We start from the raw sequence: 20124 nt of genomic DNA on the forward strand, positions 1-20124 counted from the left end.
TCCATTCTCTCTGAATTCATTAACATAGATCACTGCTGCTTCTCTACTCAACACTATATAATTACTCAGAGTGGAGTCATTTAAAAGCTGTTTCATAAAGCTGTGTAATTAATGAATATGTAAAATGGCAATAAAGGAATATGTAAATAGAAGGGTAGATGTTTTTGGTGTGTGTGAACGTATAGTATGTGTGTGTGTGTGTGTGTGTGTGTGTGTGTAGTATGTGCGTGTGTGTGTAGCAAAAAAAGAAACGTCCTCTCACTGTCAACTACATTTATTTTCAGCAAACTTAACATGTGTAAATATTTGTATGAACATAACAAGATTCAACAACAGACATAATCTGAACAAGTTCCACAGACATGTGACTAACAGAAATGGAATAATGTGTCCCTTAACAAATGAGGTGTCAAAATCAAAAGTAACAGTCAGTATCTGGTGTGTCCACCAGCTGCATTAAGTACTGCAGTGCATCTCCTCCTCATGGACTGCACCAGATTTGCCAGTTCTTGCTGTGAGATGTTACCCCACTCTTCCACCAAGTCACCTGCAAGTTCCCGGACATTTATGGGGGGAATGGCCCTAGCCTTCACCCTCCGATCCAACAGGTCCCAGACATGCTCAATGGGATTTAGATCGGGGCTCTTGCCTGGCCATGGCAGAACACTGACATTCCTGTCTTGCAAGAAATCACACACAGAACGATCAGTATGGCTGGTGGCATTGTTATGCTGGAGGGTTATGTCAGGATGAGCCTGCAGGAAGAGTACCACATGAGGGAGGAGGATGTCTTCACTGTAAAGCACAGCTGAGATTGCTTGCAATGACAACAAGCTCAGTCCGATGATGCTGTGACATACCACCCCAGACCATGTCGGACCCTCCACCTCCAAATCGATCCCATTCCAGAGCACAGGCCTCGGTGTAACGCTCATTCCTTCGATGATAGATGTGAATCCGACAATCACCCCTGGTGAGACAAGTTTAAACTCATCAGTTTAGAGCACATTTTGCCAGTCCTGTCTGGTCCAACGATGGTGCGTTTGTGCCCATAGGTGAAGTTGCTGCCGGTGAAGTCTGGTGAGGACCTGCCTTACAACAGGCATACAAGGCCTCAGTCCAGCCTCTCTCAGCCTATTGCAGACAGTCTGAGCACTGATGGAGGGAATGTGTGTTCCTGATGTAACTCGGGCAGTTGTGGTTGCCGTCTTGTACCTGTCTCGCAGGTGTGATGTTCGGATGTACCGATCCTGTGCAGGTGTTGTTACACGTGGTCTGCCATTGCGAGGACAATCAGCTGTCCGTCCTGTCTCCCTGTAGCGCTGTCTTGGGCGTCTCACAGTACAGACATTGTAATTTATTGCCCAGGCGTGTGTGTCTTGCGTGTGTGTGTTGTGTGTGTGTGTAGTATGTTTGTGGTGTGTGTGTAGTATGTGAGTGTGTGTGTGTAGTGCGTGTGTGTGTTGTGTGTGTGTAATATGTGTGTGTGTGTGTGTGTGTGTGTGTGTGTGTAGTATGTGTGTGTGTGTAGTATGTGTGTGTGTGGGTGTAGTATGTGTGTGTGTGTGCAGTATGTGTGTGTGTTGTGTGTGTAGTTTGTGTGTGTGTGTGTTGTGTGTAGTGTGTGTGTTGTGTGTGTGTGTGTGTGTGCAGTGTGTGTGTGTGTGTGTGTGTGTGTGTGGTATGTGTGTGTGTAGTGTGTGTGTGTGTGTGTGTGTGTGTGTGTGTGTGTGTGTGTGTGTGTGTGTGTGTAGTATGTGTGTGTGTGTGTGTGTGTGTGTGTGTGTGTGTGTGTGGACCTGAATAATGCTCTTTAAGCTGTAATTGGTTTGTGGCGTTGTACTGCTGCAGCCCCTAGTTGATTTATGGGTCTTGCCAACACTCGGCTAACAAGGGCTATAAATTCACCTCTCTGCTCTGATCCCAGTCATCAACAAGGGACAAGCAAGTGGGGTGAGAATGCTAGTGTGTGTGTGTGTGTGTGTGTGTGTGTGTGTGTGTGTGTGTGTGTGTGTGTGTGTGTGTGTGTGTGTGTGTGTGTGTGTGTGTGTGTGTGTGTGTGTGTGTGTGTGTGTGTGTGTGCGTATTTGATTAAGTGTCACAAATCCAGGTTCCCTAGCTAACAAGAGGTCTACAACACAACAGGACCGATATGTCTTCATGAGAGGGATGAAAATAACCTCTTCATCTGGTGATGACAGGGATCTGACCCCTCTATTAACTCTGAACCCTCAACCCTAGAGTGAGAGTCTAACCAAAGTGTTCCCAGGCATTTCCAACGAAAAGAACCAATGAGCAAATCTGAAGTTCAAAAGAGCATATTAAATTTGGTGTGAAATTAAAGTTTCTATATTTTGGGGAAATGAAGGTATAGATACATTTTTCAACTATTTTCCATCTTCAAAATGATGCATAAATAATGGCTTTGATTTCTGGATAAACCGATAGAAAGGGTGTTGGAAAAAGTATTAGAAATACATCAAAACACCGTAATGTTGACGTAAATACCCAGTTGTAACGTAATTACGGCAACGGAATTGGCTTCAAATTATAGTCACAAACCACAGTTTGGTCAACTGTCCTCCTTTCTACTGGCATACTGTTATGTTCAGCTCATCTGTTTTCTTTCTCTTTCTGTTGTCTCGTGGCCAAACCAAGTGTTAAAACAGTCTGAGTCTGGACAACCCTTCTCTCTCCCTCTGCTCACCCCCTCCCTCTCTCTATCTCCCTCTCCCCCGCCTCTCTCCCTCTCCCCCCTCTCTCTCTCTCCCTCTCCTCCACTCTCTCCCTCTCCCCCACCTCTCTCTCTCCCTCTCCTCCACTCTCCCTCTCCCCCTCTCTCTCCCTCTCCTCCACTCTCTCTGTCCCTCTCCCCCTCTCTCTCTCTCTCTCTCTCTCCCTCTCCCCTCTCTCTCTCTCTCCCTCTCCCCCTCTCTCCCCTCTCTCTCTCTCTCTCTCTCCCTCTCCTCCACTCTTTCCCTCTCCCCCACCTCTCTCTCTCCCTCTCCTCCCTCTCCTCTCCCTCTCCCCCTCTCTCTCCCTCTCCTCCACTCTCTCTCTCCCTCTCCCCCTCTCTCTCTCTCCCTGTCCTCCACTCTCTCCCTCTCCCCCACCTCTCTCTCTCCCTCTCCTCCACTCTCCCTCTCCCCCTCTCTCGCTCCCTCTCTTCCCTCTCTCTCTCCCTCTCCCCCTCTATCTCTCTCCCTGTCCTCCCTCTCTCCCTCTCCCTCTCCCCCCTCTGTCCCCCTCTCTCTCTCTCCCTCTCCCCCTCTCTCTCTCTCTCCCTCTCCCCACTCTCTCTCTCTCCCTCTCCTCCACTCTCCCCCTCTCTCCCTCTCCTCCACTCTCTCTCCCCCTCTCTCTCTCCCTCTCGCTCCCCCTCTCTCTCTCACCCCCTCTCTTTCTCTCGCCCCCCTCTCTCTCTCCCACTCCCACTCCAGTTAATGTCACCTCTCCCATCTCTTACTGACACCTACCCATGAGCCCCCTCTCTTTTTTTCCAGTCCACCCTAGCCTTGATGTTATTGTTAACGTCCACAGACAGACTAGACTGGACCAAATCTGAACCTATTACAGACATACTGTATGTTTCACAAGATTGAATAGCACAGTACAGTACAGCACAGTGAGTAGAGCTCAGCAGAGTACAGTACAATACAATACAGTAGAACTACGGTGGGCTGCATGTAGGCCAAGTATACTACACTCCCCTGAAAGTCAGTCAAGAGCCATCACTCTCCACCTTCAGCACTCTCCTCCGCCACGCTGTTCTCAGGTCCTCTGACGCCCTGAAGAAGACTTGAGTAAGGGGAATCAGGGGTCACATCAGAGGACCAGCTTTTGTGCCATCCCCAGCTGTTCTGCAGACTCTGTGGGTAGATTCTCCTCAGACAACATGTAGCGCCCATCTGTGTGAAGCCGACATCTGTTAGATTTCGATAAAGCGCCGGAGACTTACTACACATCAATTATTGGGATAGTCCAAACTTGAACTGAGAAATCCACTCAAAACTACAAAAAACACTTTAATGTCCAAGCCAGTGCCATCTCCAGTTTCAAATAAAAACAAAAGCTAGCTAGCCAGCCTATGGGTTATCTTGACAAAACTACGCCATCCTAATATTTAGTTGCACCCCCTCGTTTTCCCTCAGGACAGCCTCAATTCATCGTGGCAAGGACTCTACAAGGTGTCGAAAGCGTTCTACAGGGATGCTGGCCCATGTTGACTCCAATGCTTCCCATAGTTGTGTCAAGCAGGCTGGATGTCCTTTGGGTGGTGGACCATTCTTGATACACACGGGAAACTGTTGAGCATGAAAACCTAGCAGCCTAGCAGTTCTGGACAGAAACCGGTGCGCCTGACACCTACCATACCCCATTCAAAGGCACTTAAATACTTTGTCTTGCCCATTCACCCTCTGAATGACACACATACAAAATCCATGTCTCAATTGTCTCAAAGCTTTAAAATCCTTCTTTAACCTGTCTCCTCCCCTTCATCTACACTGATTGAAGTGGATTTAACAGGTGACATCAATAAGGGATCATAGCGTTCACCTGGATTCACCTGGTCAGTATATGTAATGGAAAGAGCAGGTGTTCATAATGTTTTGTACACTCAGTACTTATTAAGCTAGCAAAATAAAACGGATATAAACAGAAAAAAATGTTATCAAAAAACATAAAAAGCTGTCTGCCTAGGCGACCTTATGGCGCCATGGCGACCAAGGAACTCATATCCATAATAATGCATTTATGTGTAGTACAGCTCAGGGACCCATGATGTAATTCTGTTACCGTAATACGATTAATGGTGTTAAATCCACTTCAATAAGCAAAAATACAACATTTTACTCAATGTGCCATGTCATAGCTGACACCCCATTCTTTCTTCGGACATCTGTGAATGTTAATTCAGAGAAGATATTTAACCGAGTTTTTGGAAAATGTGGTCACATAAAAACCTGAGGGAGATTATACCGTAATTCCGTTACCAAAGTTGGCATTTACACAGTTCTTCCACTAAATTAGTTTTTGTACATATTTCAATGGAAATTGTTCAAAGTAGACCTTCTGCATTTTAAAGTGAAAAAACTGAATCAAAGCGTAATTCCGTTACTGTGGAATTGCCCTCCCCCTATGGGTTTCCCAGGTGGTTTGTTTCAACCTGCAGTCCACTGACTGTCACATCTTCTCTTCCAGTCCAAGCACAAAACGACGTCCATGTAACGATGTGCGCTGAGAGTCGGGAAGCAAGTTCAGGGAGTGTTTTAATAAAATAAACGGAACATAATACAAAACAAGAAACACGAACAACACACAGACATAACACAGGAACAGAAACAATAACGCCTGGGGAAGGAACAAAAGGGAGTGGCATATATAGGGAAGGAACCAAAGGGAGTGGCATATATAGGGAAGGAACCAAAGGGAGTGGCATATATAGGGAAGGAACCAAAGGGAGTGGCATACATAGGGAAGGAACCAAAGGGAGTGGCATATATAGGGAAGAAACCAAGGGGAGTGGCATACATAGGGAAGGAACCAAAGGGAGTAGGGAAGGAACCAAAGGAGTGGCATACATAGGGAATACCAAAGGGAGTGGCATACATAGGAAGGTACCAAAGGGAGGGGCATATATAGGGAAGGAACCAAAGGGAGTGGCATAGGAAGGAACATAGGGAAGGAACCAAAGGGAGTGGCATACATAGGGAAGGAACCAAAGGGAGTGGCATACATAGGGAAGGAACCAAAGGGAGTGGCATACATAGGGAAGGAACCAAAGGGAGTGGCATACATAGGGAAGGAACCAAAGGGAGTGGCATATATAGGGAAGGAACCAAAGGGAGTGGCGTGGCATATAGGGAAGGAACCAAAGGGAGTGGCATATATAGGGAAGGAACCAAAGGGAGTGGCATATATACAGGGAAGGAACATAGGAAGGAACCAAAGGGAGGGGCATATATAGGGAAGGAACCAAAGGGAGTGGCATACATAGGAACCAAAGGGGGAAGGAACCATAGGAAGGAAAAGGGAGTGGCATACATAGTGGGGAAGGAACCAAAGTGGAGGAGGGAAGGCATGGCATACATAGGGAAGGAAGGAACCAAAGGAACCAAAGGGAGTGGCATACATAGGGAAGGAACCAAAGGGAGTGGCATACATAGGGAAGGAACCAAAGGGAGTGGCATACATAGGGAAGGAACCAAAGGGAGTGGCATATATAGGGAAGGAACCAAAGGGAGTGGCATACATAGGGAAGGAACCAAAGGGAGTGGCATACATAGGGAAGGAACCAAAGGGAGTGGCATACATAGGGAAGGAACCAAAGGGAGTGGCATACATAGGGAAGGAACCAAAGGGAGTGGCATACATAGGGAAGGAACCAAAGGGAGTGGCATACATAGGGAAGGAACCAAAGGGAGGGGCATATATAGGAAGGAACCAAAGGGAGTGGCATACATAGGGAAGGAACCAAAGGGAGTGACATATATAGGGAAGGAACCAAAGGGAGTGGCATACATAGGGAAGGAACCAAAGGGAGTGGCATACATAGGGAAGGAACCAAAGGGAGTGACATATATAGGAAAGGAACCAAAGGGAGTGGCATACATAGGGAAGGAACCAAAGGGAGTGGCATACATAGGGAAGGTAATCAGGGAAGTGATGGAGTCCAGCTGAGTCTGATGAAGGAACCGCATATAGGGAAGGCAGGTATAGGGAAGGAACCGGAGGCAATAGGGAAGGAACGATGGTGACAGGTGTGCGCCATAAAGAGCAGGCTGTTGACCTAGAGGCCGGAGAGGGAGAACACGTGACAGTTCAACAGCTGTGTAAACGTACTGTGATGCTCAGTTCGGCTGTTGCATCCCGACTTCACACGCAACTAAAAAGGAGGGAGCAAAACACAATCCGCTTTTTAAATCAACAACATGAGTTCTATGGATTCTGGAATGGATTCTGGAGTTCTCTTCAAAGACATGATATCCTTACTGTAATTATATAGGTCGAGCCTACAGTAACACTCCATCACAGGAGAGATCTGGTATCCATTGGCCCCCTTTGACTCAGCTTTGAACATCGATCATGAAACATACACGGGCCTCTGGGAGTGTCTGAGCCTCTTTTTCATCTAAAAATTAAGCTTTTATAGCTCTATGTAGCAATGTGGATCCATATTGTAACTAGCTATACTGCTACTGTCTGATGGTATACTGCTACTGTCTGATGGTATACTGCTGGTATTCTGCATTCTTCATCACTGATGAGTCATTTGACAGTTTGGAACTAGCATTCTGCATCTGGGGCCTATGACTGATTAACATGGATTGGGGCTAAGAGTTTGACTTTCTGGCCCCTGGTGAATGCTTGAGTGAAGCAGTGCGGCTGCATTTCCTGTCTGTCAAAATGTTCAAGGGCTCATTTGAAACATGACCTCTAAGAATATATCTTAAAAGTCTGGGGACGATTCCCCGACTGCAATTAATCCAAGACGAAATTGCAAAACATGACCTGGCAGTTGCACGCTGAGGCATTTATTATCATTATCTTCAAAGTAATATTGTTGCATGGAGCAGGAACAGTAGTAGTTTAATGGATGACAGTTCATGAGTTTTTCCCAGAAGAAAAGAGTCAGTCTGCTAAACATGCTGAGCCAGGCTACTCCTCCCTGAAACCAAAATGAAAAATGTAAAAGACAACCAAGCCTTGGCTATAGACTACAACTGAGCTCGAGGACCACTTTGGGGCTTCCTCAGTTTCCAGCAAAATTGCATGACAAACAAAAGGAGGAGTCGGTTGGATTGTCTCTTTCTCTGTCTCTCTCACTTTCTCTCTCTCTCTGTCTCTCTCTCTCTCTCTCTCTCTCTCGCTCTCTCCTGTTATCTTATTCTCATTCTACAGCATGATTGTAGAGTGGGATGAAGGATCACTTGGACCCAGAGCACCATTTGCTGGGGATCTAAAGGCAATTTGAAACCATCAAGATAATTTATCGTTCCATCAGGCATGGAGGTGATGCTGTTTCAAAGCTATTTCTCACTTCTTCTCCCACTTCTCCCCCCTGTTCTCCCATGTTCCCCCTCATCCAAGCCCTTCCTATTTTAAGTGGAAACTACTATTGGTCCATGTTTCATGGAGGATTTATATAGTATGTGTGTCTCGGGGGGGGTGATACGAGGTAGATCACACACCGTGGACTAATGTCATAATAACCCTAATCCTCCCTCTCTGCACTCTGCAGTCTCCTTTCCCTTCTGATAGGAAATTAACCGATTTCCTCTGCCCCTCCCGGTCTAGCCAGTGGACAGGAGGACCACACGGCCGGGCACGGGCCGCCTTTAAATAAATAGAATCAGGAAAATCCTAGAATACCTTGGAGCAGAATGTCACAAACGGCCCATCAAGCCTCCCAGTTGGTCGGCCGGAGCTCCAGCCAAGAGTGGGAGACGAGTAGAAGAGGAGGGGTGGGCGGATTAGGTGGAGAAGGCAGAGAGATGCCAAATGTCTGGGTCAGGCAAAAATGACATGACAACTAGACTAAATGTAAATAAAGATAGCGGAGTTGTAATTCAATCTGGCAACACGGCCCTCTCCCAGACTGGAGCTAAGCTTATAAATCACAGCTCTAAACCTTCTTAAGAACACCCCAGCCACAAAAACGGCAGCCGCTCCACAATTAGATTTTTTTGTCAGCCGCTGGACTGGCCTCCGGAGCATGTCTCTCTCTCTCCGTCTCACACACACACACACACACACACACACACACACACACACACACACACACACACACACACACACACACACACACACACACACACACACACACACACACACACATATAGACACACAGGCGAGACAGGACTTATAAGGTCCAGCATCATTAAAAACACAGGGCTCATACACAGGATTAGTCAGTTTAAGGGGATATTGTAGCTCTTCACCACAATGTTAAATTAAACAAATCTACACAATGCAGGCTTGTAATCTGTTTTATGTTCAATTGTTAGTGCCTATAAATCCAGGGAATAAACCAACTACCAAGACTAATCTAAACAGCGATATTACATGTAACAGCAGGTTTTTTTCAGGCAATCTGCACTTACCCGTCTCTTCGTCGATGGCGAATCGTCCCAGTCCACTCCCATCCCGGATAGAGTACTGGATTGCCCCATCTCTACCATTGTCGTCATCCCGGGCCGTGACTTGGAGGACGGTGGTCCCGATGCGGGCGCTCTCCTTCACCGATCCCATGAGGGCGAAGTGGGAGAAGTAAGGAGTGTAAAGGTTCTCGTTTACATCTACCACCTCTAGTTCCACGAAGGTGACAGACAGCAGAGAGACAGGTCTCCCTTTATCCTTGGCTCTCACCGTGAGGTTGTAGAACTGTTGCGTCTCGTAGTCCAGTTCCTTGGTCAGTCGGATGGCCCCGCTGGCCTTGTCCACCTCAAACTTCCCGTTGTAGTCGTTGGCCAGGGAGTATCTAACCTGGCCACCCAGGCCAAGGTCTGGGTCCTGAGTCTCAAGCCAGGCCACCACGGTTCCCACTGGCAGGTCCTCCAGAGCCCGGGTGTTGTAGACACTGGGGATGAATGCAGGGGGGCAGTCATTAACGTCCTCTAGAGAGATCTTCAGAGTGGTGACTGAAAACTTCTGGTTCCCTTTCTCTGCACGGTCACGAGCCTCGATCTTCAAGTTGAAGTTGGAGACAAACTCCCTGTCCAGCTGGCCGGCAACATACACAATCCCGTTAGAGCTGTTGATGCCGAACTGGGTGGTGCTGGTCAGGACAGAGTAGACAATTTCTCCATTAGGCCCCAGGTCTTTGTCAGTGGCTTCAACCTGAATGACATCGGTGCCGATGGCCATGTTTTCGGGAATGACGGTTCTATAGCCTCCCTCCTGCAGGAATTGAGGTGTATTGTCATTGGCATCTTCAATGTAGACGGTGAGCAGACGCCAAGCGGTTTTCTGTGGCAGGCCCAGGTCGTAGATAGTGATGTTGAGGAGGTATCTGTCTCTTTTCTCTCTGTCCATGGGCAGGAAGACACTGATCAGCCCACTCTCCATGTCGATGGTGAAACAGCTGTCTGTGTTTCCATCTGAGATGGCGTACAAAATCTGACCGTTAAAACCTGTGTCGCCGTCGTAGGCGTTGACCTTGAAGACACTGGACCCAACCTTGAGGTCCTCGCATACTGATATGTCTGCGGGAAAGGCCTTGTCAAACTGAGGTGTCTGTCTGTTGACGGAGAAAAGGTCAATGAATCCTTCCTCGATCTTGGGCTTGGTTCTAGCTTTGGACTTATTTAGTAATTTCTCAGCTAGCTTTTGGGCGACTCTGGTCTCCCTACAGTTGAAGTTCTTGGGCGGAGATTTCCCATGAACAATAGAGATGTTCACGAACATTGGATCGGAGAAGTTCTCTCCATCTGTGGCGGTTATTTTCAAACTGAAGATACCATTTTTAGGACTGGCAGTGGAGAGGGACCTCCGTAGGGTCAGGACCCCTGAGTCAGGGTTCAGGTCGAAGAATCCCCTCTCATTCCCTTCCAGGATCTTGTACTTCACCAGCTCTAGCTCATCTATGTCAATGGCAGACATGGTGGTTATCACCTCGTCGGTGGGGAAGTCCCGAGATACCACTCCCTGGCACGCCACTTTCTCAAATAAGGGTTGGTTGTCGTTCACATTCTCCAGATGGACAGTTACGTTGACTTCACTCTCTCGTCTGTAGGGGGAACCCCAGTCAGAGGCCCTGACCACAAAAACATAGCTCTCAGACGAGGACTCAAAGTCCAGCTCCTGTGTGGTGGTGAGGATTCCAGAGAACTGGTTGATTTTGAAGGGCAGGGGCTGAAGGCTGGCTATGCTGTATGTTATGTATCCATTCTCCCCACTATCACCATCCACAGCGGACACCGTCAGAATGGTCGATCCCATGGGAACGCTCTCGTTGACAAACACCTCGTACGAAGACTGAGTGAAAGTTGGGGTGTTGTCGTTGGCATCCTCGATGGAGACCCGAACTTTGACCCTCAGCTCGCTGTCCATCTCCACCACCTCGAGGTCAAACACGTCCTGGGTGACCTCCGTGAACCAGCGAGTTGTTGAGATCACGCCTGTTAAGGTGTTCATCCGGAAGTAGTAGGAGTCTGCCGAGGGGGTCAGGATATATTCAGCATCGTCTGGTTCAGGGGTGATTTTCACCACCTCTACGATCATGCCTGGGGGTGAGATTTCAAAGAGACTAATTTCGTACGACTCCTGTTTGAATTTCACTTCCACAGCCTGTGGTTTCTTCACCATGATGTGCACAACCCTGACCGCAGAAAACTTTTGTGGGACACCCTTGTCCTTGGCCTGAAGTGTGAGGTTATATCCATAAGGGAAGTTATCCCAGTCCACTTGGTCAGATGCTTTGATAGCGAACTCATCGCCCTCTGACCTTTCCAGAGTAAACTGCTTCACAGGGTCTCCGGCCACTATAGACAAAGACTCAATCTCTCCATTTAACCCCTTGTCCAGGTCTTCCACAGTGACCACTGCATACACAGGGTCCTTGTCCAACCACGAGGGGACATGGGTGACCACATTCATGACTGGCACATGCTCGTTGACACGCTCTACATGCATAAAGAGCTTGGCCGTACTGCTCACACCGTTATTGCCATACAACTTCATCCCGCGGTCCACTGCCTGGATTTCTAGGTCGTATCGGTTCTGCTCCTCAATGTTCAGTTTCCCACTGAGGGAGACCACACCGCTAGTTGGGTGCACGGCGAACAGCTCCATTTTCTCCTTAAAGAAGTAGTAAAATTCCCCGTTGGAGCCGACGTCAGCGTCAGTGGCTGTAACTTGTGCTATGCTAGTCCTGAGGGGGGTACTTTCTGCTATGGTGACTGAGTATGTGGTGGGCGAGAATAAAGGTCGAAGGTCATTCATGTCCAGGACCTGGACCGTCACTTTGGTCCAGGTCTCCAGAACCTCCCCTTTGACAGAGGCTTTCACTGTCAGTAAGTAGCTATCCTGGATTTCTCGATTCAAGATGGCTGCGTTGCCACCTTTAGTCCTTATGCGTAAGAAGCAGAAATCTCCCAGCACGTACTCCTCTGCTTTAAAGAAGCCTTCTTCATCCCCAGAGGTGATCCTGTAGCGGATTTCCCAGGAGCGCTGGTCCAAGTGGATGCCCATTTTAACTTTACTGTTGGCGTAGGTGCGCGCCGCGGAGTTCTCGTAGACGGTGGCATGGTAGACGGGCTGAGTGAAGAGAAAGTGAGGGCCGTTGGCGGGGCCCTGGGGATGCCCCTGAGAGTCCTGGCAGCAGCAGTGGTGCGGCTGGGAGAGTAGCAGCAACAGGGCCAGGCAGACGAGAGGGGCACGCATGCCTATGTAGCCCCACTGGCCCATATTCACATCCATCCCATCATCACTCTTCCATCCTGCAACTAAAGAGAGGAGAGAGACGTTAGCCATGGGGGAGACAGGGGGAGACTGGGGCAAAGGGGAAAAGGATTTACAACCACAAAAGACATGCCACATATCCTGCAACTTGACCTTTGACCTCTAGGCCTAACAGCCTTCAAATTATCCATTTGATTGTGAAGATTGAGTGGATGGGGGAGGGGGAAGGAGATGACGGAATACATAGTAACCATGCAACCGTAGGAGGTATGACATCATTATGTGTGGACTCTATGTGGACACTCAATTGCACGTTTCCGAAAAACCAGGAGGTTTAGTTCTAGAAGCAAAGAACAAAATAATTGCATGGCTAGTGGAAGGAGGAGTGCAGCATCACAAAAACACACACATACCAAAGAAAACATAACACTATTAGACTGCAGGAAAGCTGAAGTTAGAAACAGATCCCTCTATCATAATACTATTCTTGACCTACAAGAAAAACTGCAACAGTATGTCTCGAAAACATGTAATCTATCTTCATAAGCAACAACCCAGATATGGCTCAAACTGGGAGTAAAATAGGCCTTCTGTTGTGTTTAGTTTCTTTAGGCCTTCTGTTGTGTTTAGTTTCTTTAGGCCTTCTGTTGTGTTTAGTTTCTTTAGGCCTTCTGTTGTGTTTAGTTTCTTTAGGCCTTCTGTTGTGTTTAGTTTCTTTAGGCCTTCTGTTGTGCTTAGTTTCTTTAGGCCTTCTGTTGTGTTTAGTTTCTTTAGGCCTTCTGTTGTGTTTAGTTTCTTTAGGCCTTCTGTTGTGTTTAGTTTCTTTAGGCCTTCTGTTGTGTTTAGTTTCTTTAGGCCTTCTGTTGTGTTTAGTTTCTTTAGGCCTTCTGTTGTGTTTAGTTTCTTTAGGCCTTCTGTTGTGTTTAGTTTCTTTAGGCCTTCTGTTGTGTTTAGTTTCTTTAGGCCTTCTGTTGTGTTTAGTTTCTTTAGGCCTTCTGTTGTGTTTAGTTTCTTTAGGCCTTCTGTTGTGTTTAGTTTCTGTAGGCCTTCTGTTGTGTTTAGTTTCTTTAGGCCTCTGTTGTGTTTAGTTTCTGTAGGCCTTCTGTTGTGTTTAGTTTCTTTAGGCCTTCTGTTGTGTTTAGTTTCTTTAGGCCTTCTGTTGTGTTTAGTTTCTTTAGGCCTTCTGTTGTGTTTAGTTTCTGTAGGCCTTCTGTTGTGTTTAGTTTCTTTAGGCCTTCTGTTGTGTTTAGTTTCTTTAGGCCTTCTGTTGTGCTTAGTTTAATTTTTCTTGTCAGAAAAAGAAGGAGCATTTCTGAAATAAGTGGCCACAAATATGCTCTAATCCGGGTACTGGGAGAAACCCTGATCCGGTAAATACCATGTTGGTCGAGATAGGAGCGCCACCACGGTCGGGGTTATGATGACTCAACGTTTTCCACCGTAGTGACTGCAGGGTGGACAGGAAGAGTCCACATGTCCGAGAGAACTTCGAATAAAATGCTGGATAAAGAGAACTGCCACACACCCACAAAACGCACACTCACGCACGCACACATGGACGCACACACACACACACATACTCTCTCCTTCAAAACACTCACTTTCAGCACTACGAGTCCGTCTACAATTCTATGACCTACAAAAACATCTGCTTTTTAACAGTGGCCAAACCACTCGGCTGAAACAATGAAAACCACCATCCAAAACCTACATTTAAATAAGACCCATAAGTCATTTAGGGAACAAAGATCCACAATCCACCAAAGAGTGTGTGTCAAATCAAATCAAATGTATTGGTCACATACACATATTTGTGAGTGAGTGAGTGAGTGAGTGAGTGAGTGAGTGAGTACACATTTTACTATATCAAAAATCCACACAAGAATAGTAAACAGACTAAAACTCAGAGAAGTGTGTGTGTGTGTGTGCGCGCGCGTGCTTGTGTGTGTGCGCGTGTGTCTTGTAGGCTGGTTGGTATGCCTTTCACACAGCACAGCCTAGAGAAGCTTGGTGAACATCCCCAAGGATAAAGATGCTATTGCATGAAGAGTTGTCAGTTCAAACACTCCTTCACTCTGAGATGCAGAGACTGGGAGAACGAGGGGTTAAAAAGAATGCAGGGAGGGAGGGAGTGAGGGAGGGAGATAGAGAATTGAGAGAGAGAGAGAGAGAGAGAGAGAGGGAGAGAGATAGAGGGTACAGAAAAGCACAAAGATTTTAAAGACTGAAATAGTCAGTGAAAGGGACAGGACGCAGAGAGGGAGCGTGGGTAGAGAGCGAAAAAGAGACAGAGAACAAGACAGAGAGAGAGAGAGAGAGAGAGAGAGAGAAGATGGGGACTGTAATAGATATGGTGAGAGACAGAGAGAGACAGAAAAAGAGAAAAAGAGACAGAGAACAAGACAGAGAGAGAGGTTAGGCTAACTTGATAATCAAACAGCATGCTTAAAGCATCAGACATGCTCAGTACATATAAATTATTTTATTAAAACACATAGGTTGTGTTTATATACACTACATGACCAAAAGTATGTAGACACCGGCTCGTCAAACATCTCATTCCATAACCATGGGCATTAATATGGAGTTGGTCCTCCCTTCGCTGCTATAACAGCCTCCACTCTTCTGGGAAGGCTTTCCACGAGATGTTGGAACATTGCTGCGGGGACTTGCTTCCATTCAGCCACAAGAGCATTAGTGAGGTCAGGCACTGATGTTGGGCAATTAGGCCCGGCTTGCAGTCGGCGTTCAAATTCTTCCCAAAGGTGTTCGATGGGGTTGAGGTCAGAGCTCTTTGCAGGCCAGACAAGTTCTTCCACACGGGAGCATTGTCATACTGAAACAGGAAGGGCCTTCACCAAAGTTGGAAGCACAGAATCATCTAGAATGTCACTGTATGCTGTAGCGTTAAGATTTCCCTTCACTGGAACTAAGGGGCCTAGCCCAAACCATGGAAAACAGCCGCAGACCATTATTCCTCTTCCATCAAATTTTACAGTTGGCACTATGCATTCAGGCAGGCAGCATTTTCCTGGCATCCACCAAACCCAAATTCGTCCGTCGGACTGCCAGATGGTGAAGCGTGATTCATCTCTCCAGAGAACGTTTCCACTGCTCCAGAGTCCAATGGCGGCGAGCTTTTCACCACTCCAGCCAAAACTTGGCATTGCTCATGGTGATCTTAGGCTTGTGTACGGCCATGGAAACCCATTTCATGAAGCTACTGACAAACAGTTATTGTGCTGACGTTGCTTCCAGAGGCAGTTTGGAACTCAGTCGTGAGTGTTGCAAACGAGGACAGACGATTTTTATTCGCTACGCGTTTCAGCACTCGGTGGTCCCATTCTTTTAGCTTGTGAGGCCTACCACTATGCGGTTGAGCCGTTGTTGCTCCCAGACGTTTCCACTTCACAATAACAGCACTTACAGTTGACAGGGGCAGCTGTAGCAGGTTAGAAATTTGACGAACTGACTTGGCATCCTATGACGGTGTCAAGTTTAAAGTCATTGAGCTCTTCAGATAGGCCATTCTGCTCGATTTTATATACCTGTCAGCAATGGATGTGGCTGAAATAGCCAAATCCACTCATTTGAAGTGGTGTCCACATACTTTTGCTTATATGTAGTGTATGAAAAAATAAAGGTTTTAAAATTTAGACCAATCGAAAAGACGACTCTTGGTCGACCAAGATTTGCTCTAGTCGGGGACAGCCCTAGCATGGATGGATGCAAGCATACAGACTACTGTAGGTCTACACTAATTATGAGCTGAAGGTGCATGTGTGCACATTTACATATTGTTCATTGAAGTACACACACACACACACACACACACACACACACACACACACACACACACACACACACACACACACACCTAAATCTAACTGTACCGGTCGCCATTGAAGAAGTACACACACACACCTAAATCTGACTGTTGTTCATTGAAGTACACACACACACACACACACACACACACACACACACACACACACACACACACACACACACACACACCTAAATCTGACTGTAACGATCGCCATTGAAGAAGTACACACACACACCTAAATCTGACTGTAACGATCGCCATTGAAGAAGTACACACACACACACCTAAATCTGACTGTAACGATCGCCATTGAACAAGTACACACACACACACACACATAATTCTGACTGTAACGATCGCCATTGAACAAGTACACACACACACCTAAATCTGACTGTAACGATCACCATTGAAGAAGTACACACACACACCTAAATCTGACTGTAACGATCGCCATTGAAGAAGTACACACACACACACACTTGCATCCGAATGTAACTATTTCCACTAAACAAGTACACACACACACACATAATTCTGACTGTAACGATCGCCATTGAACAAGTACACACACACACCTAAATCTGACTGTAACGATCGCCATTGAAGAAGTACACACACACACACACTTGCATCCGAATGTAACTATTTCCACTGAACAAGTACAAGTACTGAACTTGTTACAGTGCTTCCCTGGAACTGGAAATTGTTTTTACCTCAACGGTCAGGTTATGGTGCGTGTGTGCTGATTGTAATACCAGCTTACATAACAGTGGAGTTAGGACTTGACTCACACAGGAGTTTGGCTGACCTGCTGGATCCAATGTGTGCATATTTGTGTGTGTGTGTGTGTGTGTGTGTGTGTGTGTGCGCGTGCGTGGGTGTTTCCTACTGTTTGTCCTCTACCTGATACAACATATCACTTGTCTACCTAACCTAACTAGACGCCCAATGATAAATACTTGCTTCACAGAGCACACTTCTCTTTATGTTAAGCTCAGCATCAAATCTGCAGTTTGTGTGTGTGTGTGTGTGTGTGTGTGTGTGTGTAAGACGAGAATGGAGAGAAGGGAAGGAGCGAGAGAATAAGAGAGAGGGGAGGAAGAAAGTAGGGGGAGTATGTGTGAGACGTAACTGCTGTTATATGAGCAACTGTGTGTGTGAATTAGGGCAGTCCCCAACTAGAGAAAATCTTGAGTGGTTCTGTTCTTTCGACCAACTAATTTTTCCATATATAGACACCCTATGAGTTTGAATAATAACAACAACATATGCACTGAGCTTGTCTGATGCTTTAAGCACACTGTTTGATTAAATAATTAAGACACACAAATGACTCAAGAAAGAGCCTGATGGTCACAGTGTTAAAAAACAATTACAGTGAGTGCCTGTGTGACTGGTGCAAGTGGTCTCGCTCTCCTCCCTACTGCAGCGAAAAGTGACAACAGTGCAGGATGTGTTTACTGCGCTGTCCATGCTGAAGCTGCTACATTATTCCAGCCATTTAGTTGCTTACTTGTTTCTGACTCAAAAGTTTTGTTTCCGAAATCCCTCATTTGTTTAGGAAAAAATTCCTTATTCCTTCATCCCTTGCTCTCTTTATGTGAAACATGTAAGAATCACATGCATGTGACCAATAGGACCTGACCTATAGCCTATCATAAACACATCAATAAGTTGGTTATAACAAACTCTGAACACAGTAATGTCGGCAGCAAAATGGATGCGGAGGACGTGAAAAAGAAACTTGAAACGGGCAAATGTTTTACTGGTTGCTCAGGAGGGAAAGGGGAAGCCAAATCTGTGGAAGACTTAACTTCTTGGATATAGGGGGCGCTCTTTTAATTTATGGATAAAAAAACGTTCCCGTTTTAAACAAGATATTTTGTCATGAAAAGATGCTCGACTATGCATATAATTGACAGCTTTGGAAAGAAAACACTCTGACGTTTCCAAATCTGCAAAGATATTATCTGTGAGTGCCACAGAACTGATGCTACAGGCGAAACCAATATGAAATTTCAAACAGGAAATGCCCCAGATTTTGAATGCGCTGTGTTCCAATGTCTCCTTATATGGCTGTGAATGCGCAAGGAATGAGCCTACACTTTCTGTCGTTTCCCCAAGGTGTCTGCAGCATTGTGACGTATTTGTAGGCATATCATTGGAAGATTGACCATAAGAGACTACATTTACCAGGTGCTCCGGTTGGTGTCCTCCGTTGCAATTATTGCGTAATCTCCAGCTGCGTGTATTTTACCATTTGCTTCAGAGGAGAAACCAAACTGCCACGAATGACTTATCATCGAATAGATATGTGAAAAACACCTTGAGGGTTGATTCTAAACAACGTTTGCCATGTGTCTGTCGATATTATGGAGTTAATTTGGAAAAAAGTTCGGCGTTGTAATGACTGAATTTTGGGGGGTTTTTCTTAGCCAAACGTGATGAACAAAACGGAGCGATTTCTCCTACACAAATAATATTTTTGGAAAAACTGAACATTTGCTATCTAACATCCGAAGTTCTTCAAAGGTAAATTATTTTTTTAAAAATGTTTTTCTTGTTTTTGTGAAAATGTTGCCTGCTGAATGCTAGGCTTAATGCTATGCTAGCTATCAATACTCTTACACAAATGCTTGTGTAGCTATGGTTGAAAAGCATATTTTGAAAATCTGAGATGACAGTGTTGTTAACAAAAGGCTAAGCTTGTGAGCCAATATATTTATTTCATTTCATTTGCGATTTTCATGAATAGTTAACCTGTTGCTTCTACCCGGGACGCTTGCGTCCCAACTAGAGCTCTGGAAATGCAAATGCGCTACGCTAAATGCTAATAGTATTAGTTAAAACTCAAAAGTTCATTAAAATACACATGCAGGGTATCGAATTAAAGCTACACTCGTTGTGAATCCAGGCAACAAGATTTTTAAAATGCTTTTCGGCGAAAGCATGAGAAGCTATTATCTGATAGCATGCAACACCCCAAAAGACCCACAGGGGACGTAAACAAAATAATTAGCATTTCGGCGTTACACAAACCGCACAATAAAATAGAAAACATTCATTACCTTTCACCATCTTCTTTGTTGGCACTCCTAGATGTCCCATAAACACTATTTGGGTCTTTATTTCGATTAAATCGGTCCATATAAAGCCTAGATATCGTTATATGTAGACTGTGTGATAAACGAAAAAAACATCGTTTCAAAACGTAACGTCATTTTTAAAATTCAAAAAGTCGACGATAAACTTTCACAAAACACTTCAAATACGTTTGTAATGCAACTTTAGGTATTAGTAAACGTTAATAAGCGATAAAATTCATCAGGAGGCGATGTAAAGATTATTAGCTGTCCGTCTGGAAAAATGTCCGGCTAGAAACTCAACGAAAATATCCGGTCCTAGACCGGATTAGATACGGTGTCCTGTATGTGTTTGACCAAGAAAAAACTCGAAGGGAAATGACAAGACTCTAGACACCCTGTGGAAGCTGTAGGTACTGCAACCTCAGTCAATTAATTGTGGTTCACGTTTATCAATGGGTTCAAGTAGCGCATGGATATATTTTCCCCATTTTCAGTGATCAGTTTTTCCTGTGCTTTTCGATGTAAATGCCGTTCTGGTAAAGCCACAGCAGTGATTTAACCAGTTTTTTAAACGTCTGAGTGTTTTCTATCCACACAGACTAAGCAAATGCATATACTATATTCCTGGCATGAGTAGCAGGGCGCTGAAATGTTGCGCGATTTTTAACAGAATGTTCAAAAAAGTAGAGGGTCGACTGAAGAGGTTAACGTTGCGTTATGGTAATGAGCTTGAGGCTATAATTACGCTCCCGGATACGGGATTGCTCGACGCAACAGGTTAATTGACTTAGTTGTGGAAACTAC

At 45.8% G+C, this 20124-nt stretch overlaps 1 protein-coding gene across 1 annotated transcript; it reads right to left on the minus strand.

Moving 5' to 3' along the window:
• Window positions 1-3721: 3721 nt before the first annotated feature.
• LOC135573870 (protocadherin Fat 3-like) lies at window positions 3722-12435 on the minus strand. Its single transcript, XM_065024052.1, has 2 exons — window positions 9105-12435; window positions 3722-3798 (listed from the first exon to the last, which is right to left on the minus strand). The coding sequence occupies exons 1-2, from the start codon at window positions 12418-12420 to the stop codon at window positions 3722-3724; spliced, it is 3393 nt and encodes a 1130-aa protein (XP_064880124.1). The 5' UTR covers window positions 12421-12435.
• Window positions 12436-20124: the final 7689 nt, after the last annotated feature.

This window comes from Oncorhynchus nerka, linkage group LG11, assembly GCF_034236695.1.
Source record: "Oncorhynchus nerka isolate Pitt River linkage group LG11, Oner_Uvic_2.0, whole genome shotgun sequence".
Classification (NCBI taxonomy): Eukaryota; Metazoa; Chordata; class Actinopteri; order Salmoniformes; family Salmonidae; genus Oncorhynchus; species Oncorhynchus nerka.